Genomic DNA, 18,649 nt, shown 5'->3' with positions numbered 1-18,649 from the left:
ACCACTCCATCCCTCCTCTCTCACCCCCTCACTTCCTCTGTCCCTCCCTGTTCCCTTTCCCTCCTGCCCCTCTCTCTACCACTCCATCCCTCATCTCTCACCCCCTCACTTCCTCTGTCCCTCCCTGTTCCCTTTCCCTCCTGCCCCTCTCTCTACCACTCCATCCCTCCTCTCTCACCCCCTCACTTCCTCTGTCTCTCTTCTCCCTTTCTCTTCCACTCTGCCTCTCTTTCTTTCTTTCTATCTGTCTGCCGCTATCATCTGTCACTGTCTCTCTGCACCCCCCCCCCTCCTACCCCCTTCTTTCAACACCCCACTCTCTCGCTCTCTTCGCCCCCCCCCCCACCCCCCCTCACCATGCCTCCAACGGCCCTCACCAACCCTCCTACCATCCTCAGAACCCGTTCTCCACCAAGAAGTCCCCCAGATTGGTGACCAGCGTGTAGCAGGCGCCCGGGTGGTTGCCGTCGTCATAGCACGTCACCAGGAGACACGTCTTGCAGCGGTAGATGACGCAACCGAAGCCCGTGCTTTCGTCACGACCCACCAGCACGCGCGCGTCCGTCAGTCGTGTGAGCGTGAAGCGGTCCTCCCCCAGCCACAGGCCCTCTCTCCGCAGTGCCGTCGTGTCGTGGAAACCTTGCAGCAAAGCCTGCACCTACAGGGACACAGTGGCAAAAATTCTTCTTCTTATGCTTCTACTTCTGCTTCTCCATTCGTGGGCTGTAACTTCCATATTCACTCATAATTATTGGCGAGTGGCCATTTACGAGTATGACCGTTTTTACACCACCATGTAGGCAGCCATACTCCATTTCCGGCGGTGTGCAAGCTGGGTATGTTTTTGTGTCCATAACCCACTAAACGCTGTCATGACGTATTTGTTATAATTCTGCATGCGTATACACAGGAAAGGAGCTAAGGCGTGTGCATGTCTGCACATATATTTTACCTGGGAGATTGGAAAACTCTCCAACATTAACCTGTCAAGTGTGCCCAAACCGGGGATGGAACTCAGGAAACTCGGGAGAGAAAGCAGCGCTCTAACCATTCGGCCACTGCACAGGTCTGATAACGACACATTCTGTATATTCCAACATGATAAATGAGCACTGGGCGGTGTGCCAGTGTGAGTGTGACAGACACCAAAGCAATCCTAACCAAGTGTCGTGGCGAAGTGGTTAGCGTCGCGGACAGGCGACTGAGAGGTCGCGGGTTCGATCCCCATCAGAGTTGGGTGTTTTTCGGTCCGTGACCGGCTCCTTACCAGAGCTGAGGGTGCTGTGAGCTCTGATGGGAAGACTGTAACCACACAGTCGAGGGTCATCCAGAGCTCTTTGAGAGTGTACCTCAAATTTCCTGACCAACACTGCTGGCAAACTATTTCTCAGCCTGGTTGACGTCGAGATGTACATTGAAGAGTGCACAGCCTTGTCAAGTAGTCAAAAACATAAATGGACCAAGGAGCGCCACACGTGGTCTGTCAACACAGTGGACAGGGACATCATCGGCAAAATGCTTCACTAACACAGCTTGGTCTGAGGCCAGCCTTCATGAAAGAATTATAAAATTAAAGGAATAAAAGAATAACCCACTCAAAGACACAGACAGATAGACTGACACACACGCGCGCGTGTGAGTACACACATACACACACACACACACACACACACATATATATATATATATATATGTGTGTGTGTGTGTGTGTGTGTGTGTGTGTGTGTGTGTGTGTGTGTGTATCATCGTCTCACCCGAATGACTAGCGTCCAGACCACCACACGAGGTCTATCGGAGGGAATGAAAATTCTGGCCAGTGCAGGATTCGATCCTGTGCCTTCAGTCTCTTGCTTCCGAAGCGTGCGTGATGCCACGGGGCCAGTGGTCCACATAGGACTGTTACTCTCAGTGCTCCACATGGGACTGGTACTCTCACAGTGCTCCACATGGGACTACTACTCTCACAGTGCTCCACATGGCACTACTCTCACAGTGCTCCACATGGCACTACTACTCTCACAGTGCTCCACATGGGACTACTACTCTCACAGTGCTCCACATGGCACTACTCTCACAGTGCTCCACATGGGACTACTCTCACAGTGCTCCACATGGCACTACTCTCACAGTGCTCCACATGGCACTACTCTCACAGTGCTCCACATGGCACTACTACTCTCACAGTGCTCCACATGGGACTACTCTCACAGTGCTCCACATGGCACTACTCTCACAGTGCTCCACATGGCACTACTACTCTCACAGTGCTCCACATGGGACTACTCTCACAGTGCTCCACATGGCACTACTCTCACAGTGCTCCACATGGCACTACTCTCACAGTGCTCCACATGGCACTACTCTCACAGTGCTCCACATGGCACTACTACTCTCACAGTGCTCCACATGGGACTACTACTCTCACAGTGCTCCACATGGCACTACTCTCACAGTGCTCCACATGGCACTACTCTCACAGTGCTCCACATGGGACTACTACTCTCACAGTGCTCCACATGGGACTACTCTCACAGTGCTCCACATGGGACTACTACTCTCACAGTGCTCCACATGGGACTACTCTCACAGTGCTCCACATGGGACTACTCTCACAGTGCTCCACATGGGACTACTACTCTCACAGTGCTCCACATGGCACTACTCTCACAGTGCTCCACATGGGACTACTCTCACAGTGCTCCACATGGGACTACTCTCACAGTGCTCCACATGGCACTACTCTCACAATGCTCCACATGGCACTACTACTCTCACAGTGCTCCACATGGCACTACTCTCACAATGCTCCACATGGCACTACTACTCTCACAGTGCTCCACATGGGACTACTACTCTCACAGTGCTCCACATGGGACTGTTACTCTCACAGTGCTCCACATGGGACTACTACTCTCACAGTGCTCCACATGGCACTACTCTCACAGTGCTCCACATGGGACTACTACTCTCACAGTGCTCCACATGGGACTACTACTCTCACAGTGCTCAACATGGGACTACTCTCACAGTGCTCCACATGGGACTACTACTCTCACAGTGCTCCACATGGGACTACTACTCTCACAGTGCTCCACATGGCACTACTCTCACAGTGCTCCACATGGCACTACTACTCTCACAGTGCTCCACATGGGACTACTACTCTCACAGTGCTCCACATGGGACTACTACTCTCACAGTGCTCCACATGGGACTACTACTCTCACAGTGCTCCACATGGGACTACTACTCTCACAGTGCTCCACATGGCACTACTACTCTCACAGTGCTCCACATGGGACTACTACTCTCACAGTGCTCCACATGGGACTACTACTCTCACAGTGCTCCACATGGGACTACTCTCACAGTGCTCCACATGGGACTGCTACTCTCACAGTGCTCCACATGGGACTACTCTCACAGTGCTCCACATGGGACTACTCTCACAGTGCTCCACATGGGACTGCTCTCACAGTGCTCCACATGGCACTACTCTCACAGTGCTCCACATGGGACTGCTCTCACAGTGCTCCACATGGTACTACTCTCACAGTGCTCCACATGGGACTACTACTCCCACAGTGCTCCACATGGCACTACTCTCCACATGGCACTACTATTAAAACAGTGCTCCACATGGGACTACTCTCACAGTGCTCCACATGGGACTACTACTCTCACAGTGCTCCACATGGCACTACTCTCACAGTGCTCCACATGGCACTACTCTCACAGTGCTCCACATGGCACTACTCTCACAGTGCTCCACATGGCACTACTCTCACAGTGGTCAGTGCACTGACCTGCTCAACGTCCAGCACCAAGTCCTCTGTGGAGGCCAGGTGACGGGCGTCCTTGACCCTGTGGATGGCGGCACGCGCCACTTGACCGCTCTCCATCAGCAGCACGTGCACATAGTCCTCCCACGTCACTGCCGGCTGAGGAACGACGGGGAGAGGGGGGATGTTATTGTCATCATCATCGTCATCATCATCGTTATCGTCATCGTCATTCTGGGTGGTGGTAGTAGTAGTAGTATGGTAATTTTACTCTCATCATTTTCCTATTCTTCTTATCAGTTATCATCATCATCATTATCATCATCATCATCATCACCATTGTCATTATTATAATACGAAGCGCTTTACAATCCACACACACACGCATACGAAACACACTCAGTGCTCAACTCACAATCACACACACACACACACACACACACACACACACACACACACACACACACACACACACACACACACACAAATATACGAATACAAACTCGTAAATACAATCCATCCATCCATACTCTGTGACTGCTAAGAGTATTACTATTATGTTGTTATCATTATTAGCAACACAAGCGGAAGCACTGACACAATTACAAAGAGCAAGTGAGAAGGAGGGACAGGAGAAGAGGAGGAGGGGAGAGAAGGAGGAAGAGAGTGGGCAGGAGGAGGGGGACCATTAGGCAGTCAGGGGGCCCAGTCTGATGATAATTTATTCTATTGATCTTCGGGACAATGGAGAGACAGACAGACAGACATAGAGACAGAGACAGAGATAGGCTGGGTGAGTTATTGTCGTTAGTTGTCACATATTTGCTGAGAGAATGGAGGTAGACCGACACACAGACAGACATAAACAGACGGAGAAACAAAAGGAGAAAGAGAGAGCGGTGTGTATTGTTATTTAGGATATCAGTGAAGGATATTTCTAGGATGCGTGACAACTGAGCACCATGCGTGTATCAGAGACAGACAGAAAGATAGAGAGATAGAGGCGAAGACACAGGGATACACAGACAGAAAGACAGAGAGATAGAGGCGGAGACACAGGGATACACAGACAGAAAGACAGAGAGATAGAGGCGGAGACACAGGGATACACAGACAGAAAGATAGAGAGATAGAGGCGAAGACACAGGGATACACAGACAGAAAGACAGAGAGATAGAGGCGGAGACACAGGGATACACAGACAGAAAGACAGAGAGATAGAGGCGAAGACACAGGGATACACAGACAGAAAGATAGAGAGATAGAGGCGGAGACACAGGGATACACAGACAGAAAGATAGAGAGATAGAGGTAGAGACCCAGGGATACACAGACAGGAAGATAGAGAGATAGAGGCGAAGACACAGAGATACACAGACAGGAAGATAGAGAGAGAGGTGGAGACACAGAGATACACAGACAGGAAGATAGAGATACAGGCGGAGACACAGGGATACACAGACAGAAAGATAGAGATAGAGGCGGAGACACAGAGATACACAGACAGGAAGAGAGAGAGAGAGGTGGAGACACAGGGATACACAGACAGGAAGAGAGAGAGAGAGCTGGAGACACAGGGATACACAGACAGGAAGAGAGAGAGAGAGCTGGAGACACAGGGATACATAGACAGGAAGAGAGAGAGGTGGAGACACAGGGATACACAGACAGGAAGAGAGAGAGGTGGAGACACAGAGATACACAGACAGGAAGAGAGAGAGAGGCGGAGACACAGGGATACACAGACAGGAAGAGAGAGAGAGAGAGGCGGAGACACAGAGATACACAGACAGGAAGAGAGAGAGAGAGGCGGAGACACAGGGATACACAGACAGGAAGAGAGAGAGAGAGGCGGAGACACAGAGATACACAGACAGGAAGAGAGAGAGAGAGGCGGAGACACAGAGATACACAGACAGGAAGAGAGAGAGGTGGAGACACAGAGATACACAGACAGGAAGAGAGAGAGGCGGAGACACAGAGATACACAGACAGGAAGAGAGAGAGGTGGAGACACAGAGATACACAGACAGGAAGAGAGAGAGGTGGAGACACAGAGATACACAGACAGGAAGAGAGAGAGGTGGAGACACAGAGATACACAGACAGGAAGAGAGAGAGGTGGAGACACAGAGATACACAGACAGGAAGAGAGAGAGAGGTGGAGACACAGAGATACACAGACAGGAAGAGAGAGAGGTGGAGACACAGAGATACACAGACAGGAAGAGAGAGAGGTGGAGACACAGAGATACACAGACAGGAAGAGAGAGAGAGAGGCGGAGACACAGAGATACACAGACAGGAAGAGAGAGAGAGAGGCGGAGACACAGAGATACACAGACAGGAAGAGAGAGAGGTGGAGACACAGAGATACACAGACAGGAAGAGAGAGAGAGAGGTGGAGACACAGGTATACACAGACAGGAAGAGAGAGAGAGAGGTAGAGACACAGAGATACACAGACAGGAAGAGAGAGGAGGAGACACAGGGATACACAGACAGGAAGAGAGAGAGGTGGAGACACAGAGATACACAGACAGGAAGAGAGAGAGGTGGAGACACAGAGATACACAGACAGGAAGAGAGAGAGGTGGAGACACAGAGATACACAGACAGGAAGAGAGAGAGAGAGGCGGAGACACAGAGATACACAGACAGGAAGAGAGAGAGGTGGAGACACAGAGATACACAGACAGGAAGAGAGAGAGAGAGGTGGAGACACAGGGATACACAGACAGGAAGAGAGAGAGAGAGGTGGAGACACAGGGATACACAGACAGGAAGAGAGAGAGGTGGAGACACAGGGATACACAGACAGGAAGAGAGAGAGGTGGAGACACAGAGATACACAGACAGGAAGAGAGAGAGAGAGGCGGAGACACAGAGATACACAGACAGGAAGAGAGAGAGAGAGGCGGAGACACAGAGATACACAGACAGGAAGAGAGAGAGGTGGAGACACAGAGATACACAGACAGGAAGAGAGAGAGAGAGGTGGAGACACAGGGATACACAGACAGGAAGAGAGAGAGAGAGGTAGAGACACAGAGATACACAGACAGGAAGAGAGAGGAGGAGACACAGGGATACACAGACAGGAAGAGAGAGAGGTGGAGACACAGGGATACACAGACAGGAAGAGAGAGAGGTGGAGACACAGAGATACACAGACAGGAAGAGAGAGAGGTGGAGACACAGAGATACACAGACAGGAAGAGAGAGAGAGAGGCGGAGACACAGAGATACACAGACAGGAAGAGAGAGAGGTGGAGACACAGAGATACACAGACAGGAAGAGAGAGAGAGAGGAGGAGACACAGGGATACACAGACAGGAAGAGAGAGAGATAGAGACGGAGACAAAAGGATACACAGATGCGTGCATCAGGCAGACAGACAGGCAGACAGATACAGGAAAGGGGAAGGGACTGAGAAAGAAACGAGTAAGATACATTTAACTTGACATCAGTTAACCCTTGGACAGAAAGAAAATGAAAGAGTGCTCTAAACTAAATGAAAAGAATGAAAGTGAAGCAGTAAACTTAAGTAAAGCAGGAAAAAATTTACAAATTAAAAAACGAATGTTACCTGTCTTCCATCAAGAAGTTTTAACACACTTCTAAACATTAATAGATATGCACATAATCAAACAAGTGCACTCTAAGACAAAACGATAAAAACAAAAGTCCCACGGATACCAAATAAAGTGGATGAACAGAAAAAGGACACCGTCAGTAAGCAGTGAAAATGAGGATGAAGGGGTGATGGATGCAGTAAAAGGGGATGAAGGGGCGATGGATGTAGTAAAAGGGGATGAAGGGGCGATGGATGTAGTAAAAGGGGATGAAGGGGCGATGGATGTAGTAAAAGGGGATGAAGGGGCGATGGATGTAGTAAAAGGGGATGAAGGGGCGATGGATGCAGTAAAAGGGGATGAAGGGAAAGGGGATGAAGGGGCGATGGATGCAGTAAAAGGGGATGAAGGGGCGATGGATGCAGTAAAAGGGGATGAAGGGAAAGGGGATGAAGGGGTGATGGATGTAGTAAAAGGGGATGAAGGGGTGATGGATGCAGTAAAAGGGGATGAAGGGAAAGGGGATGAAGGGGTGATGGATGTAGTAAAAGGGGATGAAGGGGGTGATGGATGTAGTAAAAGGTAGGTGATGAAGGGGTGATGGATGCAGTAAAAGGGGATGAAGGGGGTGATGGATGTAGTAAAAGGGGAAGGAGGGGCGATGGATGTAGTAAAAGGGGAAGGAGGGGTGATGGATGTAGTAAAAGGGGAAGGAGGGGTGATGGATGTAGTAAAAGGGGAAGGAGGGGTGATGGATGTAGTAAAAGGGGAAGGAGGGGTGATGGATGTAGTAAAAGGGGAAGGAGGGGTGATGGATGTAGTAAAAGAGGATGAAGGGGTGATGGATGCAGTAAAAGGGGAAAGAGGGGTGATGGATGTAGTAAAAGGGGATGAAGGGGTGATGGATGCAGTAAAAGGGGAAGGAACCAGTGAACAAGAGAACCAAATAAAAAGAAAGCGACCTGAGTGCTGCAAAACGACAACAAAAAGAAAAGAAAACAGAAAGGCAGCCGTTTCTGACCCGGGAGGAATTGACGTTGGATAAGGACGGAGCCCTGGAGGAGCGAGGTTTGTCCTGCACACTGAGCATGGTCAGTCCTCCACTGTCCGGCCACTCACTGTCCGGCCACTCACTGCCCTGCCCTCACTACCCGGCCCTCACCCTGCTCAATACTCCTCTTCCTTTAACAACGCACACTTCTCTCTCCTTGCAGTCCTCCTCTTCCTCCAACACCGAGCGCTCTCTTCGGTGTCTGTTCAAATCAGCTTCATTATCTCTGGAGAGAAACTAACACGTGGACATGCACCTCACAATATAAACATGTATACACTTCCGAGACACAACCACAGCGTCACTTCTTATGAAGCACCACCTCAGTAGGTTATTGCTGTTTTTATTTAAGTCACTGTCGCGGTTCACTGAGTCTTTGACAATGTCGTGGAATTCTTTGAGAAAGTCACTGCCACAAACTCGGAGACGTTAACAATGGCGCGCGGTTCTTTCTCCAAAGCTGCTGCCGAACCACGCTGCTCCTTTACGAAGTCTTCACCACTATTCATCAAGTCAGAGGGTGTGTGAACGTTGTGTTATTTTCCAAGTGCAGTGCAAAAGTACATACCCCTTCTTTTCAAAGTTACAGCCGGAACCCAAAATGTCGAAGAGGGTCATTGGTACACCTGATTCTTTTCCAAAGTCACTACCCAAATTCCACTGCACCAAGTCGCAAAATCAGAGGCGTTGTTTGCGTTATTTTTCTCCAAAGGCACTGCCAAAGTGCTGCCTCACTGAAAATGATACTGATGATGATGATGTTGATGATAGTTATCATCATCATAATTATTGTCGTTGTCGTAGTTATCATTCTTGTTATTTTTATTCCTCTTAATGTTGTCACCATCATCATCATCACCATCGTCATTTCTTCTTCTTCATCTTCTTCTTCTTCTTAGTATTATTATTATTATTATCATCATCATCATCATCATTATCATTAGTAGTAGTAGTAGTATCGTGTTGCTGTTGTTTTTATCGTTGTTGTGTTTTACTTTATATCGGTTACTGCCGGTTATAGAACCACCAGAGCGTACAGGCTTTGCACAGGGTTTTCATGTGGGGGTTTATGATCATCTTTTATTGACTATGTCTGTCCAATGCACGTTATAGACGGTATTATTTATGTCTGTACGTCTGTCTGTCTACCTGATCCCCTCACACACACACACACACACACACACACACACACACACACACACACACACACACACACCACGTTTATCGCAATCGACCGGAAAATACGAATTACACACACACACACACACACACACACACACACACACACACACACACACACACACACACATGGTGTGAGTGACGGCCCTTTGAATGTGCAAATGATTTCTAATCAGATTAATAAAGATGCATTGTATGTAATGTATTGCAGAATTTCATCCAGAAAGGGAAGCTTGGGAGAGACAGACGGCTTCATGTCAACATATGCCAGCAATGTGCTGAAATAAGCTGTTATACAGTAACATGACGTGTGAGCATTTCCTTTGAGCACAAACATTATGCATTCTTTACTTTGGGGCAAATTCTGTAAATGTATACACGCGCGCGCGTGTGCCTGCACACATACACACGTACACATACATACGCATGCAATACGTTCATTCAATCACACATATTCTCTCTCTCTCTCTCTCTCTCTCTCTCTCCCGCAGTTTTGATTTCTTTCTTTCTTTTGTTTTCTTTCTTGTTTAATGTTTCTTCTTCTTCTTTTTCTTCTTCTGTAAATGCAGAGCTAAAATCATGCGCCTCTGTCGACATCTACAGAAGATTGTTTTTCTCCTATCTCCCCTTCGCACCCCACTCTCTCTCTCTCTCTCTCTTTCCATCTCTCTTTCTCTCTCTCTCTCTCTCTTTCTCTATCTATCTATCTATCTCTATCTCATTAACTGTTTACAATGCGCTTTCGTGACTCTTTGCTGTCAGTATGATAATTACTATTTGCATTCTGCAAATTCATGTGAATTGTTCATGTTGACTGTACCCCCTTCGGAAGGGGCCATGGCCTATGCTGATTAAACAATTCGAGTTCTCTCTCTCTCTCTCTCTCTCTCTCTGTCGTCGTCGTGTGTGTGTGTGTGTGTGTGTGTGTGTGTGTCTAACATTTCCTACGCCCCCACCCCCACCTCCAGTCCCCGCCAATACCCTGTCCTGTGTACCCCTCTCCCACGCTATGCATTACGTCTTTTTCATCTCGTGTCGTCATCGTCAAGTGACGATCTATAATATTCAACAAATATTCGCTTGCGCTGCCAATGGGACGTCTTGTGAATGATTTGAACGACCAAAGTTGAAGTGTCCGGCACACATGCAAGTGATCGTGTTTCACGCTGTATTTGGCGTGTCGGATCACCTGGGGCAAAGGAACACAGACTGATATAGGTATATTTGTGTGTGACTCGGGAGACGCACAGTATTATGCAATTCAACTTCACGTTACTTCAGTGCTTTAATGTGTGTGTGTGTGTGTGTGTGTGTATGTGTGTGAGTGCACATGTGTAAGTGTGCAAATGTTTCTTAATGTGGTGGGGTAGGTGTCTGTACCAGTGTGTGTGTGTGTGTGTGTGTGTGTGTGTGTCAATTTATTGTTTTGATCGCAATATACATATAATTCTATTTCATACTACTTTTTTTTTCTTCTTGCGTCTTCTATTCCTTCATTCATTTCTGTGTTCGTTTCGGTGTTTTGGGTTTGGGGTTGTTGTTATTTAAGTTGTCTCCATTCTTGAATCTTTTTTTAAATTTTTTTATCGTTTCTTTCTTTTCAGAAATATTCTTTTCGTCTCTTTTTGTCTTGTCTCTACCTGTCTTTACTTCCTCTCTCTCTCTCTCTCTCTCTCTCTCTCTCTCTCTTCTATATCTGTTCATCTCCATTTTATGTTACTGTTTTGTTTTACGTTTTCTTCTTTCATTTCTCCAGTTTTCGAATCTTTTTTACTTTTATTCTTCTATTTTCTTTCCTTTTGTCTTAATTGCCGTTTCTTCTCTCTTGTCTAAAAACTCTGTTTTCCTCCTCTCTTTCTCTCTCTCTCTCTCTCTCTCTCTTTCTCTTTTTCTCTCACTCTCTCTCTCACACACTCTAACTCCCTCTCACTCTCTCTTTCTCTCTCACACACACACACTCTCTCTCTCTTTCTCTCACACACACACTCTCTCTCTTTCTCTCACACACACACTCTCTCACTCTCTCTCTCTGTTCTCTCCTTTTCCCTCTCTTTTACCCTTTTCTCTCCTGTCATTCTTCTCTCTCTTTTTTTGGTCGTATTTTCTCTTCTCTCTTTCTGTCTTCTGCTGTTTTGCTGACCCCACCCCCACCCCCACCCCCTTTGAGGCCTGTCTAACAGACACGGGTGGTACAAGTGAACTAAGGTGGAACGTGATCTCCTCGCCTGTCAGTGACACTGATCATAGACACTAATATCTCATATCTACAGTTCCAGTGTCTGTGCACTGATGTACCAAACCCAGGTCTTCATTGAAAGGAGCATGAAGGCTAACTTTAGCGCGGTGTGTGTGTGTGTGTGTGTGTGTGTACGCGCGTGCATATGTTACGTATGTGTGTGCGTACGCGTGTGTGTGAGAAAGAAGGAGAGATAGCGAAAAGAAAGACAGAGATAGTGTTCACACGCGCGAGTATACGGGTATTGGATTGTTGGAACAACAAAACAGCACACACTGCATGGAACTGAGGTCCCTTCTGTTGGAATTTTCCAACGTACCATGCTGATTTATGTCGTGGACAGTGAGTAGCTTCTTCTTTATTTATTTACTTGTTTATTTATTTACTTTATTTCGGATTTTTTTCGTGCTCATTCACTCATTCGTACTCACTTTAAAAAGACGTGCCTTAACGTAAACGCAACAGTCTTTCAGTACGAAAAAAAACTTACTGAATGATCTCAAATTACGAAAACTGTTGAAGTCGTCCGAATTTACCTTCTCACGATGGTCAGCTGCTCTTCCGTGCAGTCCACAGGAGTACTCAGGCTCTCAAATTGTTTTCTTCCTCAAAAATAAAGATAAGCATTTAGAAAAAGAGAAAGAAACAGAAATGTAACTTAAAGAAGGTGTTCTTCAAGAATTTTTGTTCGAACTATTAGTATGCCGTTATGCGCTTTTCTGACTGACAATCATCCCCGTGTTTTCAGTGATGATTATCTATTTCACTTTTACGGTGAACATGTTTTCCTAGAAACCGATCTAATCGACATTTGAACGGGGGAAACGTCACTGGATCTGCACTTCAAAATACTTTTTTAAACGTAAAATACTCAGACACACATTTCCCCTCAAACTATTTCGGGATGGCAAGCAAAAGTGTTTCATGATTCACTGTTATTTTATTTTATTTTTTCTTTATCAAACAGCATTTACTACAATGTCTTTTTAAACTAAACATGAAACCCCAAAAATATAATACGGTAAAAGAAAAATATATCACAAGTCATGTTTTTAGAAGGTCTGTCAATATCTTACTTCCAGAAAATATTCACACACAGGCGCGCGCGCTCGCACGCACGCACGCACACACACACACACACACACACACACACACACACACACACACACACACACACACACACACACACACACACACACACACACACACACACAATTTGTACAAACTGTACTTTTGGAAGAAAAACGAAAAACACTCCATCCGCGCTGAATGAATTCTGACTGAAAACTGCAGTCACCTCCTACACGTTTTGCACCTGAACTGTTTCCCCTGCCAATCACAACTGTCAAGAATCCCACACATACACGCACGCGTACGGTTGCTGGTTTAAACCCAAATTCTTTCACGAACTATGCACTTGCTCTTTTTTCGCCAGAACAACTGTTGAGAAACACACACACACAAACACACAAACACGCAGACACACGAAAGAGGTTGTCGGCTACATATTATGCACGCCTCTGACGTCAAAGCGGTATTGTGGAGCCTTGTATTGTTGAACACACAACCATTTTCTTCTGCCACTTGGGGCGCTTTCGCTTTCAGCTGTGAGTTTGGGTGTATGACAGCATTGAACACCATGCACAATGGGCTGGTAATGCCGGCTTTCAGGGGGTCGCTCCACACTGCTTGCTGTGCACGTCGTGCGTGTCTGTATTCGGCACAGGCGACCGACGAAGCGGTTTTTATTTTTTCTGTCAAAGAACAGGCGCTCTCTAAAATGATATTTCGTGGTTTAACCCCTTCACTACCGAGCATCGATGAAATGATATCGGACTGGCATAGATCTGATATACGTATGGTATACTTTGCGCGTATTACAATGGCGTAACTTAATTGACTTTACTGAACAAAACATCTCAAGGGATGCAACCCCAGGAAGAAGTCCGAATACAGATAGGTCACTAACAACCTGATATGTACAGTGAATGCTATCCTGTGAGGTGACTAACAACCTGATATGTACAGTGAATGCTATCCTGTGAGGTCACTAACAACCTGATATGTACGGTGAATGTTATCCTGTGAGGTGACTAACAACCTGATATGTACGGTGAATGCTATCCTGTGAGGTCACTAACAACCTGATATGTACGGTGAATGCTATCCTGTGAGGTCACTAACAACCTGATATGTACGGTGAATGCTATCCTGTGAGGTGACTAACAACCTGATATGTACAGTGAATGCTATCCTGTGAGGTGACTAACAACCTGATATGTACGGTGAATGCTATCCTGTGAGGTGACTGACAACCTGACATGTACCCTGAATGCTATCCTGTGAGGTGACTAACAACCTGATATGTACGCTGAATGCTATCCTGTGAGGTGACTAACAACCTGACATGTACCCTGAATGCTATCCTGTGAGCTGACTGACAACCTGACATGTACGTTGAATGCTATCCTGTGAGGTGACTGACAACCCGAATGTTATCCTGCGAGATGACTGACAACCTGAATTTTATCCTGTGAGGTGACTGACAACCCGAATTGTATCCTGTGAGATGACTGACAACCTGAATTTTATCCTGTGAGGTGACTGACAACCCGAATTTTATCCTGTGAGGTGACTGACAACCTGAATGCTATCCTGTGAGGTGACTGACAACCCGAATGTTATCCTGTGAGGTGACTGACAACCTGAATGCTATCCTGTGAGGTGACTGACAACCTGAATGCTATCCTGTGAAGTGACTGACAACCTGACATGTACCCTGAATGCTATCCTGTGAGGTGACAGCCCGTCACTGACCAGCATATTGGGGTTAATGGTGGGCTTGTGTCGTAACATTTTGTGACCATGACGACGATGCTGACAGTAGTGGTAACAAGAGCTGTTGTTTCTGTTGTAATAATTAGATGATGATGAAAATTAAAATATTGACGACGATGATGATGATAACAATAATAATCATAGTTATCATAACAGTAATGATCATCATCATCACGATGGTGGCGACTATAATGATAATGATGACTAAAAATAGCCAAACAAGTAACAAGAACAACAGCAGCAGCAGCAGTGGTAGTAGTAGCAGCAGCAGTAGTAGTAGTAGTAAATAATTTCATATCATCGATTGACAATGAATATTACTTTCATTATTGCAAGTTGACATTCATGGGAGAGTGTGTCAGTTTTATCATACAAACAAAACGTACCCTGGAATTGGACGCCTTTTCTTTCCTCTTCACCCTCCTTTCCCTTCTGTCCATCTCTCCCTCCCTCTCTCTTTCCCTCCCTCTCTCTCCCTCTCTATCTCTCTCTCCCCTCCTTCTCCCCCACTCTCTCTCTAAAAACCACCAGTGGATCAGTTTGAATCATGACCCCTGTGACGCCGGCCATGCCTCCATAATCCCCTGACCAAAGGCTGACCAGTGCACATTGTGAGTCGCTAAGTCCACTTAATCGGTCACAGAACCACGGGCCACTCGCAAAGATTGACTTGTGTCTAATACCCCTGAAGACAGAAATGGGAGAGACAGAGGGTGAAAGAGAGAGAGAGAGGAGGGGGTGGGAAGACAGACAGAGACAAAGAGAAAGAGGAAGGGATAGATAGATAGATAGATAGTAATGGAGTGAGGGACAGAGGGTGAAAGGACTGGCAGAGAACTCAGAACTCAAAACGTTTTTATTCAAGGATTAAGATTTTAGGCATAGCCTGTTCTTCCGATCTGTCCTTAACACAGAGAGAGAGAGAGAGAGGAGGAGGAGGCGGAGGGGGGGGGGAGGCAATGAAAGGAATTCGAACTCGAGAGAAATTAAAAGTTGTTCACACTATGAAGAGACTGTCATCAACATTGTCAGCAGTGGCTTGAATCCTGCAGTGACAATGGAACCACGACACACACACACACTTCACAACAAGTTCAGGTCCACTTGATAACAACAGGTTTTTCTTAAAATATTATTCAGAAAATCGAGAAGTGCTTGTGGTCTAACGAATATTCTCATTGAATACACTTACGGCTGTTTCAGGCACAAGTGCATCATGAACAGCTTGGAAAATGCGTTTCAGCAACAACAACAAACATTGCTAGTTATTCGATAGTTTATAAACGTTAGCGGTGGTTTTTCGTTGTAAAAAAAAAAAGTGAATGTCCATGTGCTAGAAAGTGCCTCTGGTTATGAGTGATGCTCATTATCATTACACACACCGGAATTCAGCAACATTTCACCATGCCCAAAGAAGAAAACTGTGTAATGTGGTCCTTAACTATTTGTGAACCATGTATATCTCCATCCATGCACAGCCATTTCGTTGACACTGTATCACCATTGACATAACTGAAGGTAAGATGGGTGGATGTAAAATGACATTGACGGATGGACTGGGGTTGATGTGCCTATGACTGATGGATATAAATTTGTCATAAAATGTAAGTGGCATACATTAATCTTAATGTGGTTTGAGTGAATGGGATATAAACTGTCACAATGAATTTAGAAGAGCAAATATAACTGGGGGAGGAAGGGGGAAGAGGGAGGGTATTGGGGGCGGTGAGGATTACGGGCATATATTTTTCCGATTGGAAAAAAAATACTCTTACTCCCATGGATAGCTACAATTGTTCACGATATTTCATAAAGACGACACCAACATGGCGGCAATGTGTATAACGCATTTCATACGTATATAGTGCCATTCTGATGTCAGTCTTCCATGATAATCTATCCAGTTGTGACTGACTGCCATGTAATCATCTTTTCCAAACACACGTTTGACCACGTCGGTCGACCTCTAAAAACAAGAAAATAAGAACAAAAAGTAAGTGAATGAACAAGTGAATCAATTATAAACAAACGAGCCAACAAATAAACATGAACGTTTCGACATGGAAGAAGGACCTGCCGCTTTCACAAGCGTGGCACCATGCCAGACTACATCTGCCCTGTCGATACGAAGAAGGAAGAAAAGCGACTGGAGGTGAAGGGAGATTAGCCTAAGAGCGGTTTGTGGGTTGCCTCCCCTAAATAGGCCCGCACCAAACGATCAGTGAACCAACAGCGTGACGAGGACACAGACAATGAATGTTGTCACAGCTTGTGGCCCTTAGAGAAAGACAGGAGCGGGAAGACTACTCATCTGAAGCCAGTCATGTGGAAACCATAACACTTTGTTCTTTTGTACTGTTTTGTGGGGTTGATGGGGTGTGTGTGGGGGATGGGGGGCCGGGGCGGGGGCGGGGGTGGGGTAACTGGAACGAGTCAGCAGCGTTGGCTCCTGGATTTTATCTTTTATATTATGCTGTCTGAGTCTGTGCTTACACCAGCAATGGCTGTTGCTTTTTAACGAACTTTATTCTTTTTTCACTTACTTTGTCTTCATATAGATTTACTACCTATCATTTGCGTTGTTTGCAGTTAGTTGTGGTTCCTTGTGACAGACCATGAAACAGCACAAGAATACAACGCAGTGCAATGAAGTGTGATGCAGTACAATATAGCACTGTACAATATAGCACAGTACAATATAGCATAGTACAATGCAATACACATCATCTCTCATCTTGTGCCTTTTACATTACTACTTCAAATTCAACACATTTCAAAGTTGCATTTTATTTCGAAAATATTTACCTCCAATGCAATGCAAGTTGTTTTTTTAATGCCATTCCTAAATTTTAGCGACTGGTAAACCCATTTACATGGAGGGTTGCTTTTGGCTTAAATTAAAAACCTTTTCAGTCGGCAACCAGAAAGTATTATGCATGGCAAGCTCTCCACGAAGCGAAACGGTTATCGAATGGCATTGTATACGTGCACCAGGGCCCCGCGCGCGCGCGCGTGTGTGTGCTTGTGTCTGTGTGTGTGTGTGTTGGGGGTTGGAGTGGGAGGGGTGGCGGGAGAAAGGTTTTCTGGTTGGGGTGGAGAGGGGTGACAATACTTTTCAGAACTCTCGAAGAATAATCTCCCCTTTTTTCTCTCCTGTCACCGTTTCTTTGCGAGAAGCGCGTGTGAATAAGGTCTTGGCATGAAGTACAGATTGTTCCGTCTGCCGTTTCCTCCAGCGTGGCAGCAGTCCAGACCACATCCACAATGTCAACACTGAGGCAGTAAGAAAAGCGACGGGAGATCAAGGGAGATTAGCCTAAGGGTGGTTGGCTGTTTTGCCCTGCCCCTGAATGGTCCCCGACCAAATAAGATCATCGCTGAGTGGCGCCACAATAACAGAGTACAGCTAGTGCACTTGTGAAAAAGGACTTCACCTTTCTGGAGTCAGTCATGCACAAATCATCAAACGGTTGTTTTGGCGGAATGGGGTTGGTTGCGAGAACCGATGCCAGTCTGTAGTGTTTGAAGACCGAAGGTTGATGGCTTTTGGAGTTTGTCTTTGTTGAACTGTTCCACCGATTTTGTTGGGGACAACTCTCTTATTAGCATCGTTATTCTTTCTTTTGTTTTAAATCCATGCCCACTTTCAGCGAAGATTTTGAGCTCTGCAACAGAGTTTTTGGTGAAATAAAGAAGACTGACGACTTCAACAGGAAACGCGTTTCAAAAACTAAGCACTTTTTATGGCCACATAAAAAACTTCACTTTTTCTGAATAAGATAACGTTCCGGTATTCAATATCTGATATGACATTATTATTGTTTTTATTATCATTGTTATTATTTTCTCTTTTTTTCTTCTTTTTTTCTTTCTTTTCTCAGGGACTGACTAATCGCGCTGGGTTACGCTGCTGGTCAGGTATCTGCTTCGCAGATGTGGTGTAGCGTATATGGATTTGTCCGAACGCAGTGACGCCTCCTTGAGCTA

The 18,649-nt window shown here is 46.1% G+C and overlaps 1 protein-coding gene across 3 annotated transcripts; it reads right to left on the bottom strand.

The window, feature by feature from the left end:
* Window positions 1-357: 357 nt before the first annotated feature.
* LOC143294978 (uncharacterized) lies at window positions 358-13,336 on the bottom strand. 3 transcript variants are annotated; one of them, XM_076606506.1, is made up of 4 exons: window positions 13,038-13,336; window positions 8,380-9,143; window positions 3,807-3,941; window positions 358-658 (listed from the first exon to the last, which is right to left on the bottom strand). In XM_076606506.1, the coding sequence occupies exons 2-4, from the start codon at window positions 8,446-8,448 to the stop codon at window positions 395-397; spliced, it is 468 nt and encodes a 155-aa protein (XP_076462621.1). In that variant the 5' UTR covers window positions 8,449-9,143; window positions 13,038-13,336; the 3' UTR covers window positions 358-394. The 3 variants fall into 3 exon arrangements, with proteins under 3 accessions (XP_076462621.1, XP_076462620.1, XP_076462619.1); XM_076606505.1 differs by having other exon boundaries at window positions 8,380-9,155; window positions 13,056-13,336; XM_076606504.1 differs by having other exon boundaries at window positions 13,056-13,336.
* Between the last annotated feature and the right edge of the window lie 5,313 nt (window positions 13,337-18,649).

Source organism: Babylonia areolata, chromosome 20 (assembly GCF_041734735.1).
Source record: "Babylonia areolata isolate BAREFJ2019XMU chromosome 20, ASM4173473v1, whole genome shotgun sequence".
Lineage (NCBI taxonomy): Eukaryota > Metazoa > Mollusca > Gastropoda > Neogastropoda > Buccinidae > Babylonia > Babylonia areolata.
This window is presented reverse-complemented; position numbering and strand designations above follow the sequence as displayed.